At 31.4% G+C, this 25,006-nt stretch overlaps 1 protein-coding gene across 1 annotated transcript in view; it reads right to left on the bottom strand.

The window, feature by feature from the left end:
- LOC129219007 (histone-lysine N-methyltransferase SETD2-like) overlaps positions 1-25,006 on the bottom strand; it is a 187,654-nt gene that overhangs the window by 37,664 nt on the left and 124,984 nt on the right. The window contains exons 15-16 of the mRNA XM_054853327.1: positions 19,678-20,028; positions 12,911-13,050 (exon numbers count right to left, since the gene is read on the bottom strand). Of these exons, the coding sequence (XP_054709302.1) occupies positions 12,911-13,050; positions 19,678-20,028 (491 nt within the window). The remainder of the gene's footprint in view (positions 1-12,910; positions 13,051-19,677; positions 20,029-25,006) is intronic.

The raw sequence follows: 25,006 nt of genomic DNA on the forward strand, positions 1-25,006 counted from the left end.
TTCAAGTTAGGTAACTTTTGAAATCAACAATAATTTCCGGCATGTCATAATGATTTATAAAAAATGCTATTATTATAGTAACTTTTTACTACAGTGAAGCACTGTTCATACGTTTCTCTTTTATATATTTTTTAATTTGGCCCCTGCAAAGTCGAATACACATTAGCCTATGCCTGTTATATGTTTTTTTCATTTGTACACTTTTTTCATACAGTCCCTTCAAAAAAGTATAAGCAGTGCTTCACTGTATTTACATGCTGATTATAAGAAATCAAGGACAATTTCTACTAGATAAAATTTAATTTTGATATGGAGTATTTAATAAATATATTTTTTGAAATTTAGCAATTATTTTCCCCTTATTTGAATCGCAATATATATATATTGAAGTTTTTTTTTTTTTCAGTTATTGTGTTTGAATTTTCCTTAGAAAACATAGAAAAAAACTGATAATTATTTTAATGAAAACGATAGTAATGACTTTAAAAATATTGCATGTAGGTATACAGTAAATTAACAATTTACTATTTTTATAAAATACACAGCCAAACCTCTTTTACAAAAAATTAAAAGGAACCATGCAATGGTGATTATTTTGGGTTAAACAGATTTCATCTACTCCAATAAATTGCCAAAAAAGTGAATTACTCTTGCAAGACCAACCATGTATTTCATGTGACGCAATGTTTTGCATTTAGGTTCTACGATTCATTTGCTTGATAACTACCAATATTAAAACAAATTATTGAATTTTCTCTGCTATCCAAATTTGAGTAGAATTTTGTGTCATAAAAATATAGTTGTATCTTAATCTACTTTTGTAGATTCTAGAATTTTTAATCTTAACCCTTTTTTGTTTATTTCCTTGCATTTGTAACCTTTGAACCGTATTCCCAGTTACTGTATTATTTTCCATTTCATATTAATTTCCTGTATAACAATACTTATTATTGAAAAGCTGTCATTTCAGTATTTTTTTTTCTTTATCAATATTTAAATTTGAAATTTGGTGCTATTATCTTAATCTAAAAACCAGTCTTGCATAATATAGACAAACGTGTGAACGGCGTTTGCAGAAAATGTTTGGCTCTGCAGAAATTTTTTTTCATTTCTAGCATTAATATATATATATATATATATATATATATATATATATATATATATATATATATATATATATATATATATATATATGTGTGTGTGTGTGTGTGTGTGTGTACATATTTCTGTTAAAGTCTTTTTCCAAAAAGCCTTTTAAAGTGCATGTGTGAAAAAAGTAATGGTTTTGGCAGTTTTCTTCAGTTTGTGAAAAATAAGCACAAACTTGATTATTGCAAAAAAAAAAAAAATAAATAAATAAATAAATAAAAATTAAATGATTTAAAGCTTGCTTTTTTTTTTTTTGGCCTCTTTCATATTTGAATGTAGATTTAATTCTTTATTCAAAGACATGGGTGCCATATGCAAAATTGTAAGGGGGTGGCGCTCAGATATTTTCTGCATGGTTTAGCAGGATATTTTCCCCATAGACACTGATTTCAGTACAGATTAGAGTTACTAAAGTTTGACATTTTTGATAGATTATTCATTAATGGCTGGAAAAGAAATGTACAAAAGCAAGGAAGTTCTAATTTCTAGGGGGGGGGGGGGGGGTCATCCTCCCTTGCCCCCTTATATGGGCGCCTTTGTTCAAGGGTGAGTAAGGCAAAATAATTATTTGCAGAAAATTTTTCAGTTAGGATTTGTGTTCAAAGAAAGCTTTCCATTTTATCTAAGTCTGCTAAAAACCTTGTGTATCTCGAAAGTCAGTCTTATGAAATATCAACATAATGGTAGTACAATTATTGTTGTATCTTCTGCTCAATAATGTAGCACAGCAGGCCCTGCAATTTGAATTACTAAACCAGTATAAAGTGCCTTCACAAAGTACTTCATATTTGACTTTCGAGTGGGAGAAAACTGGGGCAATTATCACCCTGAAATAGTCTTTTCATTTATCACAAAACACCTAATCTCTGTTCTCAATGCATGGCGTGTCACCTTGAAGTCCTGCACACCTATACCGTTTGCACAGTTCATGAGTTTTAGAAATCAGGCAGTTCCCCCTGACAAATTGAACTTCAGGGATAACCTTTCTCATGCAGCAGCTGATGCAGTGCTAGACTTGGTCATCTCTGTCTAGAATCTTTTTGGATAATATTTTACAGTTGAAAAATCAAAATACTGAAACACTTAATTTCTCATTTAAATTTAGCAGTTATAGAAGTAGAATTTTAAAATAAAATTTATGAAACCGAAGTCTCTTCATCCCAAGTTTTCAATAATTGTGTAATGATACTATGGGCGCTGACTAAGTTTTTGAAATATTTATTGCAAATGCAAAAATTTATTCCCTTTTAAGATAAACAAATGTTGTTCAGAATGTAATACATGTTAATAATAAACAAGTTCTCAAAGAAGAAAAAAAAAAAACTTGAAAAAAAGAAAGTTTCAAAAAGTTTATTTTATTTTCCCTCTCCACCCCTTTATATTTTATGAAGGCATTCAAATAATTAGTTGTTTTCATATATTTATTTTATCTATCCAGGATTGGTGAAAGGCACAGAAAAGTTAAGTGATGCAACTTCCGGATCTTCATGAATATGATCAAATTTTTCTATTGTAATATATGTTTTCTGTAATATAAGTTTTAGTAATAAATTTTTTCTCACATAAACTGGTGTGTTTACTTTGATTGTTTCTTTTTCTTATGTGTTCAACATGTTTCATTTAAGCTTGCAAATTAAAATCCATGTGCGTATAAGAATGCAAAACTTGAAACAAAAGTTTTAAATAAGAATCATATTTATATAATATAATATTCAAATATTATTTTTTTTTTTACTTTGCCGGCTTAATGCAGTGTGAAAATAAATTCATAATTGATAGTTTGTTGTATAGAAAAAAAATCTTCAGATGTTCTCAGAAAGAAGAAAAAGAAATCAATGCAAATTATTAACTTTAATTGATGTGCATTGTGAAATCCTGATATTGAGGATGAATAATAATTAGTAAATAAGTAAGTATTTGATAAATTAGTTTTTGTGATAATGAATAATTGGGATTTGTTTATTAAGCTTCAAGATAATTGATATGAATACGTGAAGTTTGGAAGTAGAAAATAGCTAGCAGTTATTATTTCAACAATATTTTTATATAAACCATTTTATTATTTTTAAAATTTTTAAAAATTGCTGTATGCAGCAATAACAGTCATTATTGATAGTGTATACTAAAAATGGTATCATATATGATATTACTTTCAGGTACTTCCAAAAGGAGCAAAAAATCTGTGTATTTTAACTTAGTAAACTTTGTAAAGAAATAAAATTAGGAGAAAATTAGAAAACTAACTAAACAATATAAAATACTTACACATACACAAAAAAAAGGTAAGTAATTGTTTTACAAGTAGGCTTTTTTTTACAGGGATTGCTACTTATTAAGCTTCAAGGTAATGATCTAAAAATACAATGAAGATTGATTTTAGAAACATAGATTCAATACAAAATGTTTGAAAAAATTGCTTTAAGTGTGATTGTAAAAGATTTGAAAATATTAGAACTGCATGAAGACTGCTGCATCTTAACTAAGTGTAGCTTAAATTGAATGTATGCTTGAAAGTCATACACTTAGCGGGATGGCAGAACCAGAATTGGTTCAAAAAAAAAAAAAAAAAAAAAATTAATTTGAATTTTGACATCTTGAATTCAAATTATGTTTCTCGCAATCACGAATGTGTGTATGTAGGCGTGTGTGTTTGTGTGTGGGGGTATGTGTTTGTACGGGTTATGTGTATGTGTGTGTAGGCATGTGTGTTTGTGTGTGGGGGTATGTGTTTGTACGGGTTATGTGTATGTGTGTGTAGGCATGTGTGTTTGTGTCTGTGGGGGGGGGGGGGGGGATGTGTATGTGTGTGTAGGCATATGTGTTTGTGTCTGTGTGCAGGCATGAATGTGTGGGTAGTTGTGTGTATGTGTTTGTGTATGTTTTTGTGTGTGTGTGTATGTGTTTGTATGTGTGTTTGTGTAGGTGTATGTGTGTGTAGTTGTGTATGTATGCGTGTGTGTGTGTAGGACATGGATGCAACCTGGAGACGGCTTTCGCTAGAGGTGCAGCATCCTGAGGAGTCCGTCGACGGTGCGGCGAGTGGCGGTGGGAAAAATCAAAGGAACGTCAAAATAGTCAAATGAGAACAATAAGCAATCGTGATTGCTCAAAAAACATTTTTTTAATTTTCGATTTCTCCTTTCGAATTAAAGTTTCAAAAAAAAAAAAAAATTTGGTACTTTTTTTTTTTTCAAATGAGAATGATTTAAAAATATGATGTTTTATACCAATTTCAAACAAGAATGTTTTACAGTTCAATAAATTATAAACTGGTATATATTCAACAAAAATTAAAGTCTTGCTCATTTAAAGTTTTATATATATATAGTACGTGAAACACACACACTTGATATATATATATATATATATATATATATATATATATATAGTCCAATTAACATCCTGGAAAAGGTCAATATATGAACGGCTATAGTTCGTAGGACATCTTTCAGACATTTGAATTAGTCCGATTAACGTCCAGAGGATCGACTACAAAAAGCATGGTCCTAGACATCGCCGAAAAATGATCGACTGACATCATTTGGACAACCTGAGGATAATGTTTTTTTTTACGTCCTGAGGATCACGAAAGGCTTAAGTCCTCGGGACCAGGCCCGACATCATAGGGACGAACTGGGGAAGAACACTTCGCGGACATTGAACGGTCCCTGGGATGTCCCTTGATGAGCATGGGATGAAATTCAAATGTCCAGAGGATAACCTAATGTTTTGAGTTAGTCCTGAAATGACGTCAATAGGACGTCAAAAGGACAAAGTTGTGCTGTCTGGGTTGTTATGTACTGGAGCTGTTCTGCTCTATCTCTTCTCACTCTCTGAGGTTCCCCAGTGCCTGTCAGCAGTTGACTTAACCTAATCAGGAACCTCGGGGCAGAGCAGCTGTATCCCCCATGCGGCCAAATGGTGCCGCGCTGAATATGATATCTTACAATCCAAATACACATAATAACCCCAGAGCAGAATACTACTACATTTGCAATATACGTCACAGAACATATGCTTGAGCTGCAAAACAATTCTGTTCAAATGTGAGAGGATAACTCAAACAAATTTTCTGCAGAAATTCTACAGATTTCTGTGAAATTTATGCAGAAACTACACATTTTTTACAAAAATCTTTCAACTCAAGATAAAATTTTGCAAAAGTTCCGCAGATTTCTTTAAATTAGAAGAAAATCTAAAATTCTCGCAAATTATAATTCGGGGAAAACCTGTGAAAAATGTTGAATTCGATAAGCCTTACTTTTGATTACATTTACTTTGAACTTAAAAAATCTGCTGAATTTGTGCAAAATTCTGTCTTGAGTTGAAAGATATTTGAAGAAAATCTGCAGTTTCTGCAAAAATTTCATATTCTAAATCTGAAAAGATTCTGATTTTTCTAGCGTTTTTGGTTCTCCTTTAACTTCTATTTTCCCAATCAATTTTAATCCACTGAAATTTCCTTCATAAACATGTGTTTTGGAAAATTGCCAACATTGAAGCATGTCCATCGCCGAAACTAGCGTGTCTTGTTTGAGATTTCAATCCTTTTGTGTCTTGAAAATATTTCAATTATTTAGAAAGTTTTGAAGTGTTTTATTACATTCTATCCTAACTCGTCTCGTTTTATTTATTATTTTATTTATTTATTAACATTATTTTAATTGCTCCTTCATGATATGTAAAATTAAAGGAAAAAAAAGAACGTGGTTTGACACCTAGGTTCAAATTTTTATAAAATTTTGTATCTTTGCTCTTGCTATGCATTTTAGCAAGCATGTAATATATTTTTGGAGAATCTCAATTGGTTTAGGTTCCACAGAAATGTATAGCAACAGTGAAGTTTTAAAAACTGGAAGGAAAAAAAAAAAACCTCCTGTATGAAACTATTTTGTTTAAGGGCTCCCGATTTGTGGATTAGGTCACTCTGGTTGCTTGTATATACAATGCTTGAAGTACTTGCAGAACAATTTTAATCAAATGATTATACATTGCAGAACATAGTTAAGTATTCTGATTTGGGGCAGAATAATCTAAATAAGTTTCAGATTTTTACTAATAATTCAAAGAAGATTTGGTTTTAATAGGAAAGTAATGCCAAACTTGTAATTTTGGGTGCCCTAAACTTAAATTTCTAGGAAGCGGAAAATCCCAATTTATGAAATAAATGTCCATATAATTCAGAACGAAAAAATATGAGCACTAAGGTGGTTATGAAAAATCATTTTTCAAATTTCTTCTGCAAAACTCCCTTAAAAATGTGCCAATAGACTAGAAAACATAATTTGTAAAGTTTCAGCTTAATGCGATAACATTAACATCTGCCTCAAGAAAGCTAAAATTACAAAAAACAGCAATTTGTAGCAAAAAATTGTAGTTTTTCCTCCTTAAAACCAAAACTAATTATCATAGGAACTTTGTTCTGGTTTCATGTAACAGGAAATTTTATTCTTAAGATGAGCTACCTCATTCTTTTTCTTTTTATACAAAATGCACATAATGGTACTTGGCATGTTTCAGGTCAGGCATAGAAGATATCATCAGTTAGAATTTTCATGCAAAGACCTAAAAGCATTACATTATTCAATTACATTTATTTGCTCTTTGTTGGTTTTTATTTTATCCAATAAAAGGCTTTATTTTGAGGCATTTTAAAAATTAAATGTAATAAATTGCTGATTTAAAGTAAAGGAACTAAGCAGTTCCAGAAGAGAAAGCAAAGTTAAAATTAAAAAGAAAAAAAAAAATGTGTTTTATTTCTTAGATTGTTAAATTATACATCATTATGTTACTATTCTTCATGACAAGTTAAAGTGATAATCGCTTGGATATGGTAGATTTTGGTGAATCTGGAAAAATGTGTCTGCATTCTGACATAACTTGTAATAGAAACTGCTGTTGCTCTACATCTTTCGCCGAAAAGCAGTTGAAACCTTGAATTAATTTTACATCTCTTTCAGCTGTGCCATTGACAACCATTAAACTGTGTACTATGTTTATAGCTTTAATATAATATTGGTTTTCACACCATTCATCAGGATCAGTATTTAGAAGCTCTAAGAATTTCGAATCTCTTAAAAAAATTAATTTTCTTAAGATCTGAAAAAATTTGAGGGGAAACAAAATAATCTACTTCTTTGTCCAATAAACTAAACTTCTTTCAGATTGAGCTGTTTTTTTGTATTCCTATCATCACAATCATCGCCAACTTCAGATCTTGATTTTGCAGCCTTGTTTGTTTGTATCTTTTTTTTCTGAAGTTTCATCAAAAAAAAAAAAAAAAGGAAATGCAACCTTCTCTAAGTTCAAGTACCACAGGTGGTTAATTATTTTAGTTAGTGCTGTGCCTACAACGTCTTCATCAATACTCTTGTATTGAACCAAAGATTTCACTAACTGTAGATCTTGGTTGGGGCTAGTGATGTGGATCAGGTAAATACCAATTGGGTATTTACCCAAAGCCTGGGTAAGTACCCAAAAACTGGGTATTTTACAAAAAAAAAAAAAAAAAAATGCAAAAAGTGAATGGGATTTTTTTAAAAGCTAAATATGAGATGATTGGTAAAACTGATACATACATATGTGTTACACAGTTTAAAATATTTTTTATTGAAAGACTTGATGAAATTAGGAAAGAAACATATTGTGTGAACCAAAGAACTTTTCTTTTCAATGTCATAATTGGAGAAGTATAAGCAATTCAATGATGAACTTCAGGATTTCAAAATCACAATCTAGGTTAGTCATATCCAAAATGAAAAAAAAAAAAAAGAAAAAAAAAAGGAAGTATGAGGAATGTTTGGAAGAATAAACTGAGGAGTTATTAAGACTATGATGCTACTTATTTATTTTATTGCTGTTTTAGTGATAATGTGGCAAATATAGAAACAGTTTTCACATTAATAAGCAAAAAAAAAAAAAAAAAAAATCAAAATATTGTTTTCTGTTGCCTTGCTCATTTGCATTTGCTCCCCGGTACTTCATGATGAAAATTTATTCAAACTAATTTTAATACACACAATTAGTGATGTAGGGTGGGAAGGTAAATATTTTTTTTTTTGGTATTTATCCAAAGGCAGGGTAAATCCCCTAGTAATTGCGCATTTTGGAAAAAAAAAAAAAAAAGGTGGTATCAAAAGGTGATGATTTTCTTTTAAAAACATAAACTGTAAAATGAAAGATTAAAAATATAAAAATTTATATATCATAAATTTTTAATTAAAGGCTTAATGAAATCTAAGGCCTAGTGAAAAAATGAGATGCAGAATAGGCCTGAACACTTGAACTAGGTTTGGAGGAAGTTTCTGCAAAAGGTATAGGTAAATAAATAGTAATAACAAATTGAGCGACATTTCGTTACATATTGATGTCATGCAGGGACATATTATTGGGTTAAAAAAGGCTAGGACCTTAAAAATTTGATGTTTGCTTTCTTTTGTAACCAGTTTAGCTTTTTACTTTTTGTAGAATGGCTTTTTATATCTGAAATTTGGCTATCAACATTGATTCGGCATATCCAACACATTTAATGTCAATATCATATTAGATTGCTAAGTTGTTTCACACAATAATTCTTTAAATATGTGATCGAAATACAATTTTTGGGCAAACATTTATTGTTTTGTATATGGTTGGTTATATATATACACATAGTGGAATACATACAGAAAAGTATTCTAGTTGAATATAAATTCTTGAAATAAATATCCAGGTAAATATCCATTTTGGGTATTTACCCAGTTATATACCCTGGGTACCCCTAAAAATAAATACCCGGGTATTTTACATCCATAGTCGGGGCCAAAGCTGGATTACGGACAATAAATCGTACTTTTGCATAAATATTAATAATAAACAACCAAATATCTTCAGTATCTGTTATCTCTAAATCAAGTGCAGTAAATGCAGATGAATGACAGTGTCTATTGAAATGAGTTTAAGACATTTCAAGAAAGGCATTTTGGATTTGATACTAATTATTGGTGTTGGAATTTGACATTTTTTTTTTTTTGCACTTTTTTTCAGTGGAAACCAAATAAACAAGCTTGTACAAAAGCTAACACACAACAGCTGACAAAAATGAAAAATAAATAAATAAATAAATAAATAAATAAATAAATAAATAAATAAATAAAAAAAATGGCAGTTACTGCACCTGCCCACGGCAGAGCACCACTTTTCGATTATTTTATAGAGCTTCAATTGTATCCCCACTTGAATACTTATAACACATTCCCAATATTTCTATCCACAAAATTTTTAACCTGACATAATAATTGCTACTTTGATATTCTATTAATATGGCAAGTGTGATTTAAAAAAAAAAAAAAAGCTAAATTGGCCGATGTTTGCCAAATATAGCAATCATTTTCTATAAACTGATCTACTAATCGTGTCATTATGCTTACTTGGCTCAATTGGTTACTGTTATTTTATAGCTTATGTGACTAACTTCATCACTACTCTATATTTTACTATCTTTTTCTTTTTTTCAATTTGCTAGAGTAGGATGCTTCATTGCAGGGAGAATGGCACAGGCTACCTGAAAACGGGATATATGGTCACTGCAGAAATAAATTATCTTTGACTGTGTTGTCTGTATTTTCTGGACAATACATTTGAAGCTGCAGCACACAATGCTGTTACCAGAATATTCCATTAACGCATTGACAGTAACTTACATGCTAGAATTATAAAAAATGTTGTGAACTCTTAGAAACGATTAATTTCATTACCAAAGCATCGATAGAAGCAGGTTCATCGCAGACAATAAATAAAAATGTAGAGCAGATGATTGTAAATTAATTTTAAAGGTTATTTTTAGTACAATAAATGAATTCTCTCAAGTATTCAAGACTGAACAGTCAACATTAATTTCCAGCATCTGGCATTCTAGACCAATAGTGTTTTTTTTTTGACATTTCTTTTGGATTTGCCTGAAAATAGGCCGTCATGCATCGGTAAATCTCATGTTTAAAACACAATTCATATGTTTGAAATTTTCATGCAATCAGTCAAAATTATTTCCTGGATGATTAAAATAAAAATTGCCTTTGAAATCTGAAAGGAAAAGTTTTCATGAATACGACTTCCTTTACTCAGTGTAAGGAAGTAAAAAACGAATAGATCAGTAACTTGAAAACTCAGATTATCAGGAAAATGCAGTTTATTTTTAATGTTAATGCATATTCGGATCTTGCTTTTTCTAAGTAAAACATCAGAATTAAAACTTAAATTGACCAAGTAGTTTTTGAGTTGAAGGATGTCTTTGTTTGTAAGACCTTACCCCCTTTAAACAGGGTTGGCAAAACTTTAAAAAAGCCTATGGATCCAGGGTTTTTTTTAAATAAAACCCCCAAAAAAAACCCAACTAAAGCTGGGTTTTTAAAAATAAATGTGGGTTTTTAGTCGTTTTTTTAAGGAAAAAAGGGGGGTACTTCTAGCATATTGTGGCGTAAGTATATGGACAAAGTGCAAAAATTGTCTTGTAAAAAAAGCTGGAAAACTAGTTAAAATTCAGCGTTTTCTGAAGAAAAGTATAAAAGACGATGAAACCGAAGAATGGTGAAGTTTCAGATTTTTTAGTTTCCGTGATTACCAACAATTAAAGCAAAGTTACTTCAAGTGATAAAATCTATTACTCCTTTTTAATAATTATTATTTTTTTTGCTTTATTGTATTTCATTTTGTTATGCAAAACTACTGTAGAACCTCGAGTAGTTTAAATCCTTTTTTAATGAATTCCAGCTTAATCAAGACATTTCTTTTAATTTTACGTTTCCTGTTTTTCTATTTGTGTACAGAGTAACAAATATTAAACTGTTTGTAAGATAATGAAAATACTGTTCATCCTATTCTTTTTCTGATTGACCGTTTGTAAAACCTGTTGATTTCTAAAAAATATACTTTGTTTATTCGAGATTTGCGACGTGTTGGTTTGCAGAAAATAATTCACACGAAAGACTTTTAGCTAGAGTAGTTTCCTCTGTACAATCTACAAATATTGAGAAAATCAGACGTGACAGGACTTAGTCAAGATAGTTTGAGTTATTTTATTGAACAGTTAAAGAAAAAGTTAAATATATTTATTTAAAATCTTTGAAGTATTTTTTTAATGCCGTTAAGAGTTAAGAAATGCTATAAAATTTCAAAATTAATTGTTTATGTCCATTGTCTGTGGTGAAGACCAAATAAAAAAGAAGTTTAAATTGTGGAAGTACGAGGTTTGTCCGTAAAATAAGTTCCACGGGCTGCCGCTGGCGCTAGGATCATTTCTATGCGCGGCCAGTCAACAGAGGCAGGTTATTTGGTTTCCTCACTCCAATCCCTCACCAAGCCAGCGTCTCTGCGACGTTTAGCCATCAGCGATGGAGCTTCCTCTTGCGTCTCCCGCCAGCTGCGAGTTGCAGTTTGTTATTCGTTTCCTGGCCGCTAAGAAGAAATCGGCAAAGGAAATTCCAGAAGAACTTTGACAAGTGTATGGAGAAGAGTGTATGATCTCTGGGATGGTGCGCAGATGGGTCAGGTAAAAATGGCCGAGCAGACGTCCACGACGAAGCCCGTGCAGGGCGGCCATCGGTTTCCGACGAAACAATTGCCAAAGTCGAAGCGGCAATGCTTGAAGATCGAAGGATTACAGTTTGGGAGCTGTGCGAAAAGATTCCGGAGGTCAGCAAAACCACAATTGACAAGATTTTGTGTGAACATTTAGGCTATTCAAAGGTCTGTGCAAGATAGGTACCAAAAATGCTCACCGCAGACCACCAGCGGTAGCGGGTTGAAGCGGTCCAAGAATTTCTCGCTTTTCACGGAACAACCGAAGAGGAATTTCTGGACTCTATTGTTACTGGTTAACGAGACCTGGGTACACTGCACCACACCGGAAACAAAGGAGCAATCGAAGCAGTGGAAGCACCCTTCTTCGCCAAAAGCACAAACAAATCCTGTCTGTTGGGAAAACCATGGCTAGCGTTTTTTGGGATCGAAAGGGCGTATTGTTGTGAGAGTTTATGCCTCGCGGGACAACAATCAATGCTGACCAGTACTGTGAGACCTTGAAAAATCTTAGACGTGCAATTCAGAACAAGAGATGAAGAATGCTGACAAAATTAGTGCGCTTTCACCATGACAACGCCCGACCGCACACCGACAATCGAACCACAGCCATCATCGAAAGATTTGGATGGGAAATGGTGTCTCACCCACCCTACAGCCCAGACTTAGCACCACGTGACTTCTATCTCTTCCCCGAGTTGAAGAAAAACCTTGGCGGAACCCAATTCCAGACAGATGAAGAGGTACAAAACGTGGTTGTTAGTTTCCTACACAGACAGGCGACAGAGCTCTATGACTCTGCTTTGAAGAAGTGGGTGCCTCGAATGCAGAAGTGCATAGAACGCAACGGTGATTATGTAGAAAAATAAAAGAAAGACTGAACTTTCCAAAAATGTACTTTTCTTTGCAATTAAACCAGTTTTTTGATGTGAAAAAAAATTCGTGGAACTTATTTTACGGGCACGCCTCGTATTTAAATTATTTAAAAAAAAAAAACTTCTCAGAAAATTTAAAAACCCAAAAGTGGGCTAAATAATGTTTTTTTTTAAATGGGTTTTTTCAAAAAAAAAAAACTATTGGGTCCAACCCAATTGGGTCCAATCCGGCCAACCCTGCCTTTAAAGCCCCAAAAGGAATGTATTCCCTCCTAATATATCGGCATCACTCCTAAACAAAACAGAAGGCAATCGAAGCCAAGAAAAATTACCTTGTTTGGGTGTGATAATAGTACATATTTCCATCATCATCAGTAGCAGTCCTCCATTGTGGAGGAAGCTTTACAGGAAGTTTAGCGGGTGTATCCTGAGATTCAATTTTGTCATTGACTACTTCTGCAGTATACAGTTGCTAAAAAAGGGTAAAAAATTTAAGCCAAGAAACAAATTGCACAAAAATGAACAAAATCTGAACATTTCATTCTACATCATAAATAAACTAGTTGATAATTTTATTGAAATAATTCAAGTAATAATAAGTAAACTAGTTCTATAAATTTTACTAATAAATGGTAAGTCTGGTTTTCCAAAATAAATGCATCACTTTTTTTTTGGAGAGTGAATAGGGGAGAGTGATGTACCTTGGGACACTGCTAATTTCTACGAAACTATTTTTAGCAGCCATGTTTTATCGTAATCTCTAATAGTAACTTTCATCACTAAATGATGCCATAGTAATAATCAGCCTCAAAAGAGTTAAATTGATGATTTTGTGAGAGAAAGAAAATTTCATGACTCAAAAGTAAATATTTTCTTCATTTTTATTTCATTTTCTGTCTTTGTATTTGTAAAACTAATCAACTGAATGTTATTTTTTATGAAAGAGAAGTATTTTAAATATTTTGGTTGTGAGAAAATTATGATAGTGCATCTAGCTTGACCACAATTTTCGTTTTTCTTAAACTATGTGGTGATTGTACCTCAGGACAGTCAAACATATTGTACTTTAGAACATGTCCCAAGGTGCAACATATGCATGTTTCTTAATATTAAAGATATGTTTAGAAACACAAAATATTCTAAACCAATGTAGTCTTTTAAACAATTAATGTTAGATAATAATTCATAAATTCATTATTTATGATTTATTATTCATAATTAAATTCATTTCCATGGAAAAAATATTTTTTTGTTTTTTGGTGCAAAATTGTTTTAAGTATATGGCTGTTTCCTGAATCATGAAGAGTGTCCCATGGTAAATCAGGATGTGTCCCTGATGTCCCCATGTGGACAGGAAGAAACTCTTACTTTAAATGGCTGGCAATACATTATTTTGAAACTGTCTGAATTTAAAAAATATATTGCAGAAAAATATGTTGGGGTATTTCAATGTAACTTTTAGATTTTAAATTTGATTTAAATAATTGCCATTAAAAATTTAAATATGAAAAGCGTCCAAGAGAGAGGTACAGCACTCTCCCCTACATTTTATATACAAGAACTTATGTACACATAAAACTTTTGTTTGTGTTATGTACAAGAACTTCATAAATAAGTAGGGGTCAATCCATGTGAAATCATACAGGCCATGTTGCTTATGATTTTTAAAATTTTTTGCCTGGTATTTAACTGTTATATTGGGAGTCTGAAACGGTGGTATAAAAAAATTTTAAACCTTCAGAATTTTTTTTGGCAACCACTTTTTAGTAGCTGCGGAGTCGACTTTTCATGAAAATAGTACTTTACAAAAAGTCATATAACTTTTTTATTTATGAATGTATCAAAATAATTTAAAAACCATTGGATTCAGCAGAAAGTGGCCTAAATTTCTATATTAGTTATTTTTTGATAAGTTTTAAAAAAAATTGGGTAACATTGACTTAAAAATAAGATTTTCCATGTAAAATTTCACATTTTTAGCATAAAAATATTAGTAGAAGGAAGAAACACTTACTCTTACTTTTTCCCCCTTGAATAGCTATCTTATAGAACTATTCTCAGAAGCAGTATGAAACGTCTGAAGCAAGTCAATTTTTTTTATACTGTTAGTCAAACTTACCATCTCAGAGAAAAAATGCTAAATTTAAGATTAAATATTCGAAAAGGGACTGAACGAAAATCAATGAAAATTTAACTGTATAACTTTCATGTAGTAGTAAATATATGGCAAACATTTTATATTTGATCCCTTAATAGTTTTTTGAAATATGTAGCCTCGAAGTTGTCTTAGAAATCACATTTGTTTTCACTCTAAGAAATCATTATATAATGCAAAATTTATTCTAATCATTAGATCAGATGCTGTTTTGTAGTATAAACAATGTTTTTACACTCAATGTATGATATTTAAATTCATTTATTTACAAATTCTGCATGATTAATTATACGAAACAGAAGGCAGTCCGGCATTTCCCACTGTCATCGATACTGTCAGTGTTCAATTAGTATTAAATTCATTGTCATCATCACCATCATTTTTTATGTTTTCTTCTTCAGTTTTTTGAACAAATAATTTTGTGGCACTTTTGAGACAGAGTGATTTTTCTGGAGTTAAATCAAAAGGCAGATTTGTAGGCTTAGACAAGTGTTGCAAAACACAACTATCTATTTCATTGGATATTCGAAATTTAAGCAACTTCTGATCATCTTCTGACAATTCAGTAAACTTCCTTAGTCACTCTATGGTAATCTTTTATATGACATTGCTCACCATTGAGAACACCCACATAACAGTTCATATCAGACAATCACAATGTAAAACATAAGTAAACTGAAATTAACACATAAATAAATCTTTTACAAAAATATCTAATGAGTTTTCTTAGTAAAAAGCAAAATAAGTGCATAAGGAGCAAGTAAAAACATGATAACGCACTCATTCATTACTAGCAAAATGTGCATCATTTAAAGCTACAGTTTATAACATGATATAGTCATTCACTGGCTAATTGAAAATAAACAAAACCGGATTGTGGTAAATGCAGAATCTGAGTCTGGAGACGTAATTTTCATGGCACTCTCCTGTTGTTTATTTGTTATGTTCTCAAAATGTTTATTTGTTATTCCTTCATAAATTGTATCTGTCATTGTCGCACATTCCATTTTATGAATTTGAGAACACGTTTTTCGTTCTGCCCTGTTTTGATAGCAATAAGTTAGAAATCTATCATGTTTTACTTGCTCATTCCATATTTTATTTTGCTTCCTATCAAGAGAGCTCAGTTCATGTAGTCTACCTTCGTAACTAAAAACTAAGGTTTTGTACATTAATGAGAATTATTTTAGCTTTGTGTTACACCGTGATCTTCAATATAAACTCTAGTGAAATAGGCAAGATTATCAAAGAGTATGTTTATGGAAATGAAAAGTATGCATTTGTACACTGCTCATTAAACGTAAACAATATAGAACATAAATATTTGTTTCTTTCTTCTAAAAAATTTAGGTTTACAAGTTTAGACATGTTTTATGCACTGTCTTACTATCAGAACACAGGAAATTGTTTGAAAATTTGTTCTCACGTACGTTGCAGTTGATATTTGTTAACTATATAATGAAATATTTGAATTATTTATTTTTGTGAAGGGAGAGTGAATTTAAATATCATACATTATGTGTAAAAAGGTCAGTTTATACCACAAAACAGCATCCGATGATTAGAATAAATTTTGCATTATATGATTTCTTGGCGTGAAAACAATACAAATTTTAAGAGAACTTCGAGGCTTCATATTTCTAAAACTATTAAGGGATCAAATATAAAATTTTTGCCACATATTTACTTCTATATGAAGGTTATACAGTTAAATTTTCATAGATTTTCTTTCAGTCCCTTTTCGGATACTGAAACTTAAATTTAGCATTTTTTCTCTAATATGGCAAGTTTGACTAACTATATAAAAAAACTTACAAGCTTCAGACATTTCATACTGCTTCTGAGAATAGTTCTATAAGACATCTGTTCAAGGGGGAAAAAGTAAGAATGAGTCTTACTTCCTTCTACTAATATTTTTAGGCTAAAAATGTGAAATTTTACACGGAAAATCTTATTTTTAAGTCAATGTTACCCAATTTTTTTTAACTTATCAAAAAAAATAACCAATATAGAAATTTAGGTCACTTTCTGCTGAATCTAATGGTTTTTAAATTATTTTGATACTTTCATGAATAAAAATGTTCTAAGAGATTTTGTAAAGTGCTATTTTCATAAAAAGTCGACACCCCCAGCTACTAAAAAGTGGTTGCCAAAAAAAATTCTGAAGGTTTAAAAATTTTTTAACCACTGTTTCAGACTCACAATATAACAGTTCAATAACAGGCAAGAAATTTAAAAAATCAAAAATAGTGAGCAACATTTTTTTTCTTTTCCTGTATGATTTTACATGGATTGACCCGTAGGCGATTACGAAAACTTATTTACAATGCAAATTAAATTCTTAAAAATTAGATAAGTTTCTTTGATCATAAAAACAAATCAAATTATTTTACAATAGCAAAAGATTAAAACACCAAATAAGATGGCTAGTTATGGGCATGGTTAAGGTTTTTTTAAAATTTGAATTGTGACATTGCAGTTCTAGTTCTAAGCATCTATCATACTTAAATTTATTTTCAAGTTTTACTGCATAATTTGACTATTTATTACTATTCATAGTTTTTACAATCACTGGAAAAACATTGTCCTTTGATAACTTCCAGAAAAACATTTTTAAGCGAAATATTGCTTAAGCTATATTATTAAAAAAGCTTTGTCAAAACTTTAAGATATGTTAAAAGTGCTTTGAACAATTTACTAATTTTCCAGCCTTCTGCCTAATTTTTTGCAGAGAACAATAGAATTCCTTGATTTTTCAAATCTATTGCGACATATTTACTATTGCCATTTTAATTATATCTATTGCCATTTTAAACAGCTCTAATATTTATTAGATAAGATTAATTTTCTTAAAATTTTCATAAACTATCACTGGTAAAAGCTTTTTGCAAATGGTGTTGGCTTGAACTGGATAGAAATTTTTGAATGGTTGTGGCAGAAGGATGTGCATACAAGTCTTTAAGAGAAGGTATATGATGAAGTCTTGAAAATAGCTGTCAATTAAAAGTTATTAATGTCTAAGTGGTAGAACTATATAGCAAATCAAAATAAACAAGTCGTTCAGAAGCAAATGCAAATAAATTTTAACAAGCATAAAAATTGAGACTACTAAGCAAAAGAGTAACATCAGCTAAAATGTGTAAATTTAAGGTATAAAGTTGGCAGCTATAGTAATGTACATATTAAATTCTGCTGAACCAGACTTCTTCCACAAAAGAAAAACCATTTAATATCAGATTAATCCTAATTAAAAAAAATGCAAGAAAAGACAGCATTTGCCACACATTTTAGTAGGTACACCCTAATGCCATTTCCATGTCTTTTCTTGAAAATATCTTACTAAAAATGTTTTAAATTATTACCTGTGTTTTAGCAATCATCAAAATCAATTTAAAATACAGAACACATTTTTAAAAATTTCATACAAAAAATTTTAATTTTGATCTGAATGAAAATTTTGTCAAAAAAATTTAAATATCAAACTTGATGGACAATTAGATATTTGCATAGCTAAAAATATGGAGCATTTCTGGAACATGAGGTATTAAAACTTATTTTGGGGTCAATTAAAGTTGAAATATGAAATAAATTTGCAAATTAGTTACAGAATTTTATTTAAAATACTTATTTTTAATCGACTAGTTATGGGCACATTAGTTTCAAAGAATCTTAAATATCTTAATTAATGGCAAAATAATACCTATATGATGAAAAAAGCTAAGGAAATAGTATGTACAAATAAAACTACAATCAAATTAAAAAAAAACAGCAATGTCCAGTCCTTAAGAAAGAAACCCTTCAAAAACCAAAAATGCAAAAAAAAAAAAAAAAACTTTTGGTGACTAAGAAGTATTAACATAATTTAAAAATAGAGCACCTAAATTGGCACTGGAGGGATAGCTGGGGGTTCATTTTGCGTGATACATCAAATGGGAAATGAAACAAATGCAGAGTGCATCAAAAAAGATAACTGTATACTACATTCCTAACAAATAAGTCAACACTGTATAAAGACTTTTTGTCCGTCAAAACATCCCTTCCCATTGTTCTAAGGTTAAAAGGAAGAGCTACAATGAGACGATTTAAATATTTTAACACAAACTATAAACAGAGGCTTTTGTACTCTTGTAGAGATGGATAACTATTATGTACTTCGTTCTAGATTACAGCGGCATCACGCCATAATGTGATTTGACTCACACAAAATTAATATAACACAAGTTTTTCAAAAGCAATGAATCTCAGAGCTAACCCAAACTCAACACGAGATGTTTTGGAAGCAAAGCACAGGTATCAACATCGTTATTGGGCTATGTGAAAATACTTTCATTCCTTTAGAATCACTGTAGATGAAATATCTCACACCCTACAGTCAAAACCTAGCAACTTAGCTTCCTAAGCAATGTACAAATAACCACTCAATATTTTCCATTCTTGTTCTTTCATTCTAAACAAGAAAGTTAATTAAATATAATGGCACCTAGGACCGCTGCAGAGAGAGGGAGAAAGTTCCTTACAACTATAGAAAGATTTTTTGCATTGTAACAGCATTTTATGTTGAACACAAGTTTTTATAAAATTTAATGAATAGTTTAATACAGTTTGAGAAATGGTTACAAATGTCTAAAATAGTAGTGTATGCTTATCAAAAAGTCCTATGCCTATCATTTTTCAAAACGTGAAGCTTTGAGTTACGCAAGGGAGTCTTGGAATGCATCCCTCGCTTAAGTCAAGATTCTACTGTACAGTCATTTTACTACATAGCCAGTGAAGTGTGACATTTTGCTTTAACTTCTTGGGGTGAGGCCAATTAGTTCTAAATCTTAGACATTTAAATATTTTATTTACTTGAAATGAAAGTACAATGTCTGTACCATTGTTTTTTTAATTTAAGATAAATTGTCTGCATTTTAAATAGTAATATAATTTTAATAAGATAGCTACCTGATCTGTAGACTGTGGTCCTGAGTATTGTGATTCCATATAATATATTGCTTTCTGATCAGTAAGAAATTGAGTTTGGTTGGGTACAAAAGGAGTATTCACTGTAGATGGGGGCACTTGTGATGTAGTGGATAAATAAATTGAATTTTGTGGAGCATTATACAATGAAGGGTGCAAAATTGCACTAGAGGATGTGGACATATCTGTTGCTAGATTTGTCATTGCAGGCACTATAGGTGTGGAGTTATTTGGTACACTGATGAAATTTGGAGCAGCTACTACGTGGTTGTTCGGACAATGCACAACATGAGTTTGTTGGGGTATTGGAGGTGGCACAGAAAGAAAAGGCACCTGAAAGAATAAAACAAAATAAATTCTCATGACGTACACTAAATAGAAAAGACAAAACTGTAAAGCAGATAAAATTTATTCATTATAATTTTAATATTCAAACACTAATCTCTACAATTGGCGATTTTGTCAAACATCAGAGTAAAAACACTACCTAGTGTACAAATAAGTTCTGAAGGATTTTCAAGAGATGGCATCACTAGTATTAAATCGAAACAGACAACGCTGCAACTAACTTCATTATATAACCTCATCGGTATGCTTTCATTTTCAGTATATGACATTTCCCTGAAGTTTTGTGTGCTCTGAGTATGTGAACTTTTGCGCCAACAAAACACAATTTACGGGAAAGTTTACTTTACTGCTACTATTTGAAGAAAAGTGCAGCTGAAGGTCATCGAATGCTGCAAGAAGCTTATGGGGAACATACTTCATCAATTTCCACATGTGAGTTTTGGTATAGACATTTTAGAAGTAGTGATTTTAATATCAATAACAAAGAGCATGATGGACAGCCACAAAAGTTTAAGGAAGCCCAACTGGAGGCTATATTAAAGAAAGACTCATGCTAAATACAAGAAAAACTAGCAAAAACATTGGGAGTGACTCAACAAGCCATATCGGTTCGCTTAAAATCCATGGGAATGATCCAAAAGGTAGGATATTTGGTTCTGTATGAATTGAAGATGAGGGACGTCAACGCAGTTTTTTTTTGACTTGTGAGCAGCTTCTCCAACGGCAAAAAAGAAAAGGGTTTTTGAATCGTATTGTTACTGGTGATGAAAAATGGGCTCATTACGATAACCTCAGGAGCAAAAAATCATACGGGCTGCCTGGTCATACGCCAAAGTCGACGTCAGAGCGGAATATTCATGGTGGCAAGGTCATGCTCTGTATTTGGTGGGATCAATCGGCTTGGTGCGCTATGAGCTGCTACCATCAGGTGAAACCATAACAGGACAACTTTACCTAACTCAATTGACGTGTTTGAGGTAAGTACTGCGGGAAAAAATAGCCACAATATAAGGAGAGGCAAGACAAGGTAATTTTGCAACAGGATAACGCTTGGCCACATGTTGCACATCTGGGCAAAACATACCTTGATACACTGCAATGGGAAGCCCTACTACACCCGCCATGTAGCCCAGACATTGCTCCTGAGGATCAGCACTTCTGCTCTTTTGAAGAAGTCCAACATTAAATTTGATTTGTGGATTGCATCAAAAGATGCACCATTTTTTGAATGGAGGAGGCACCCCTGCTCTACTTGTACGCGTCAAAGTTAAGAACCACTATCAAATCTATGAAGTGAAAAGGAGAAAACTTTTTCCCGAAGAACAAAACTTTAAACTGAGATTAAACTTATATTTTATTTAATGATCGGTGGTAGTATAACCATGACCAAGGCATTCCCGGAGCCAAGAAGTTAAAAAACTCATTGGTGACAGCAGCAGGCTCACCTCTTAAGCGGGTAAGGAAGTGGCAATTGACCTGTCTAGTACTTAAAAAAAGTATTACGTACATGTGCAATGGTGTAGTGTGGTAGGAGAGGACACAGGAGAAAGTCATCACATGAAATATTTTGGTTTTTATTGTAAAAACAGTGCAAAAATAGTGCAAATTGATTTTAAATCACTCTTTTTTTGGTGAGTCCCCTAAACCCCAAGGTGAGTTCCCCTAAACATTTTTCTCCAACTGTAGCAATGTGTATATGGGTGTGGTCTTCGTTGCTTCTCGAAATAATAAGCGTTAATATAATTCTGACGTTGGACGGTAAAGCACAGTATCTGCAAATTTTTCTTTTTTGTCATTCACCGTACTTCAGTTTTAGTGTACAAGCTTGCCCATTTGGTTTCCACTGAAAATGAAGCATACGTCATATTCTAGCCTTTCCCTATTGATAGTATAGAATCCAAAATGAATTTCTTCAAATAGCTCAAAAACTCATTTTTGCAGATACTATGCTTTGTCTTCCCACGACAGAATTAACACTTTCTCCTATAAAATTTTGAAGGAATGAACAAGATGAAACTATATTTTAGCATTTTAGTGTATTTTAAGTAGATTTTACTTCACTACTTTAAGTGTTAGTTATTATGGCTGAAATAAATGTTAAGCATTTTTTAATATGATTCTTATAAGTATTAAGAATGAGTACTTCTTTTAGGTTTTGTGTAAAGTCAATTTCTTTACTTTAGGCAGTAAAAAGCTAGGTAGTAAATAATTTAGGCAATTAAGTAAAAAAAACCCCTCTAAATCAGAAATTTTAATCAGTAGATTAGTATTAAAAATAAATAAGAGATGTAGTAAAATAAAAATAAAAGAAGCCTGTCGAAAAGGAAAAAATATGATACTGACAAATATATCAACAAGCAAAAAATAGGTTAAAACATAAAAATTTGCAGCACCAGGAACATTTCATGAACTTGTACAGGAATTGCAATGGTTAACCTTCTGCAAAAACAAAATTGCAAAGGTGTTTCAAATGGAGGTGGTCAAGTTTATAACCCAGAATTGTACCAGGAATATCGTATCATGACCAAATATTGTGGTGCACTTAACTGGAAATGAATGAGTGATAGTAGTTTGATTAAAGTATAGCATGCAAAACGTACTCCAGTATTTAAAAAAATGAACAAATAATATTAAAAAAAAAATAAATGAATAAACATGCAATATGTTGTGCGTTTATGTTATAACCACTTTTAATTGTGGTGGCTGCTTTTGTTTGGACGACAGGGATTGCTATAATGAACGTTGACTACATTAATATTTTAAAAGAATAAAAATAGTAATTTCCTTCTAACCATGATGTAATTCCTGACATCGGTAATTTTTCAGCGCATATTATTTACATTTACCATCCAATGTTTTTTTTTTTCTTTTCTATATTTATTTACTTATTTATTTATTTTTTAGATTTTAAATAACAAATCTAAATATTTTTCTTAAAAGTGATTAGACAATAAAACTTCATGCATTGATAATTTTTTTTTAAAAAAAATAGGAACTGATACCTATGATCCATGACCATTTTATTTCAACATCAAAGACTCTATTTTGTTTTCCACATATGAGCTCAAATTAGCCTGCTTTTTGCACTTATTTATTTTGTATTTAATATCCTGGATAATTAGTATATACTTACTACAAATTTGTTTAATAAGGATTAACACTTAAATTAGAAAAGTAAAACATACTTAAAATAAGCTGAAATTATGAAATGAGGAATGATGAAAGTTACGTTTAATTTTGTCGTAAAGTTGCCGTTCCTCTGGATAAAGCTTCCTACTTTCCATTTCATAGGTTATTGGAGATTCTTCAATTTAACATGCACAAGTAAGGTATTAATGCAAACTATCTTCTGCACGTCTTTAAATTTGGCGACTTCTCTTAAGATTCGGTAGGCTTTAGACCCTATATCTCGAAAACCAAAGCGCATAATTTACGGGTCAAAAAAAAATCTCAATATGCTCTTTCAAATGCTACCATTTTAAACTCTTTTCATTATTACATAAGTCGTGTGGCAGGCAGTAGCTCTTCTTTCAGACCTACTACTTTTTATCAATTTTCCTTTTTAAGATGCTTTCCTCCCCTTGGAGATACTTCATTTTTGTATTGGATTTCTTAACTTCCTTTGCTCCAAAAGAGCAAATAGTTAATTTTGTCCTTTTTAAAATTTGAAGGACTTTTTTTCCAGCATCTGCAATTAGCGTGGTGCAAAATTTCAAAGGTGAAAATTTATTGAGTCTTAAACCATCCATTTGGTTTCAATACATTAGAAAATAAGTGGGACAAACTTTTATAAGATTTGAATCCTTATATATTATTTCTGAAGCCTGTTTTTTGTCGCTACGCAAGACCTTCCTCATTTCTTGATCGATTTCTTTCATTTACTCCTCATTTTAAAGCTTATCGTGCAGGCTAATGACGAAAAATAGACCCACGGTCTAAAATTGTTTTTTCTGTCAAAAGAAACCTGTTTAAAAGCATTGGACTGAGTTTTTCGGTAAAATTTATAAGTTTATCTTGTGCTGTGAGCGACAGAGCTGAATAGCTCAATCAGTAGAGGGTTCGTCTGGTAATAAGATGAGCGAGTGTTCGGACCTGCCCTGGACCATCTGCTGAAATCTGAAAATTAGACCTGTATTATGCATTACATGTACACTTACCATACTACGTACGTTACTTGTATGTGAGGCAGTAAAATAAATAAGCCGGGAAAGCTCCTTGATGCAGCCTGTATAAAATAACTGATATTCGAATCTTTTTTTTTTTGTTTTGTTTTTGTCGTTAGAGCTATGGATCCGGTCAGAAAACCAAAGCATAATATAAGCAAAAATATAAAAATATAAGTATCAGGTTTCAGATTTCAGACTACAGGGTAATACTTTTTCGTTCAGAAGAAAAAATCGTATACTACTGAAATGTAGATTCTTCTAATGACATTTTTTGACCCTTTGTATAAATAACAAAATTCTACCCCAAATTGAAATTATGCTTTTCATTTAGTTAACCTATGAATATTTATTAGAATACAAAGTAAAACAATGAAATTACTAATAACTTAATGGGTAAGATATCATTTTTTCTTTCCCTTTTGGAAAAAAACAAATATACAGTCACATTTTTACTACATTCGAAAAGCTATGCTTAAAAAAAACTTAGTTCAACTGATTTTGTATTTTAACCGTTCGGTTAAATGATGAATACGTGTTGCCATCTAAGCCATAACGTTCAAGCAGCCTAAGGTAACAAATTGTATAAATTTTCAAAAATAAAAACACTTTTCTTCAATATCTTATCTTATATATTATTTCTGTGGATTATTTTTCTGTCGGTATGCGATATCTTTCTTATTTCTTGAAGAAATCCCCCCCCCCCTCATTTTAATGCTTTCGGGCCGGCTAATGAGGAAAAATAGAGCTGCGATTTAAAAATCAATTTTTCAGAAACGCTCCTTGCTTGCTGCAAAACC

The sequence above is a fragment of the Uloborus diversus genome, chromosome 3 (assembly GCF_026930045.1).
Source record: "Uloborus diversus isolate 005 chromosome 3, Udiv.v.3.1, whole genome shotgun sequence".
Taxonomy (NCBI): Eukaryota; Metazoa; Arthropoda; class Arachnida; order Araneae; family Uloboridae; genus Uloborus; species Uloborus diversus.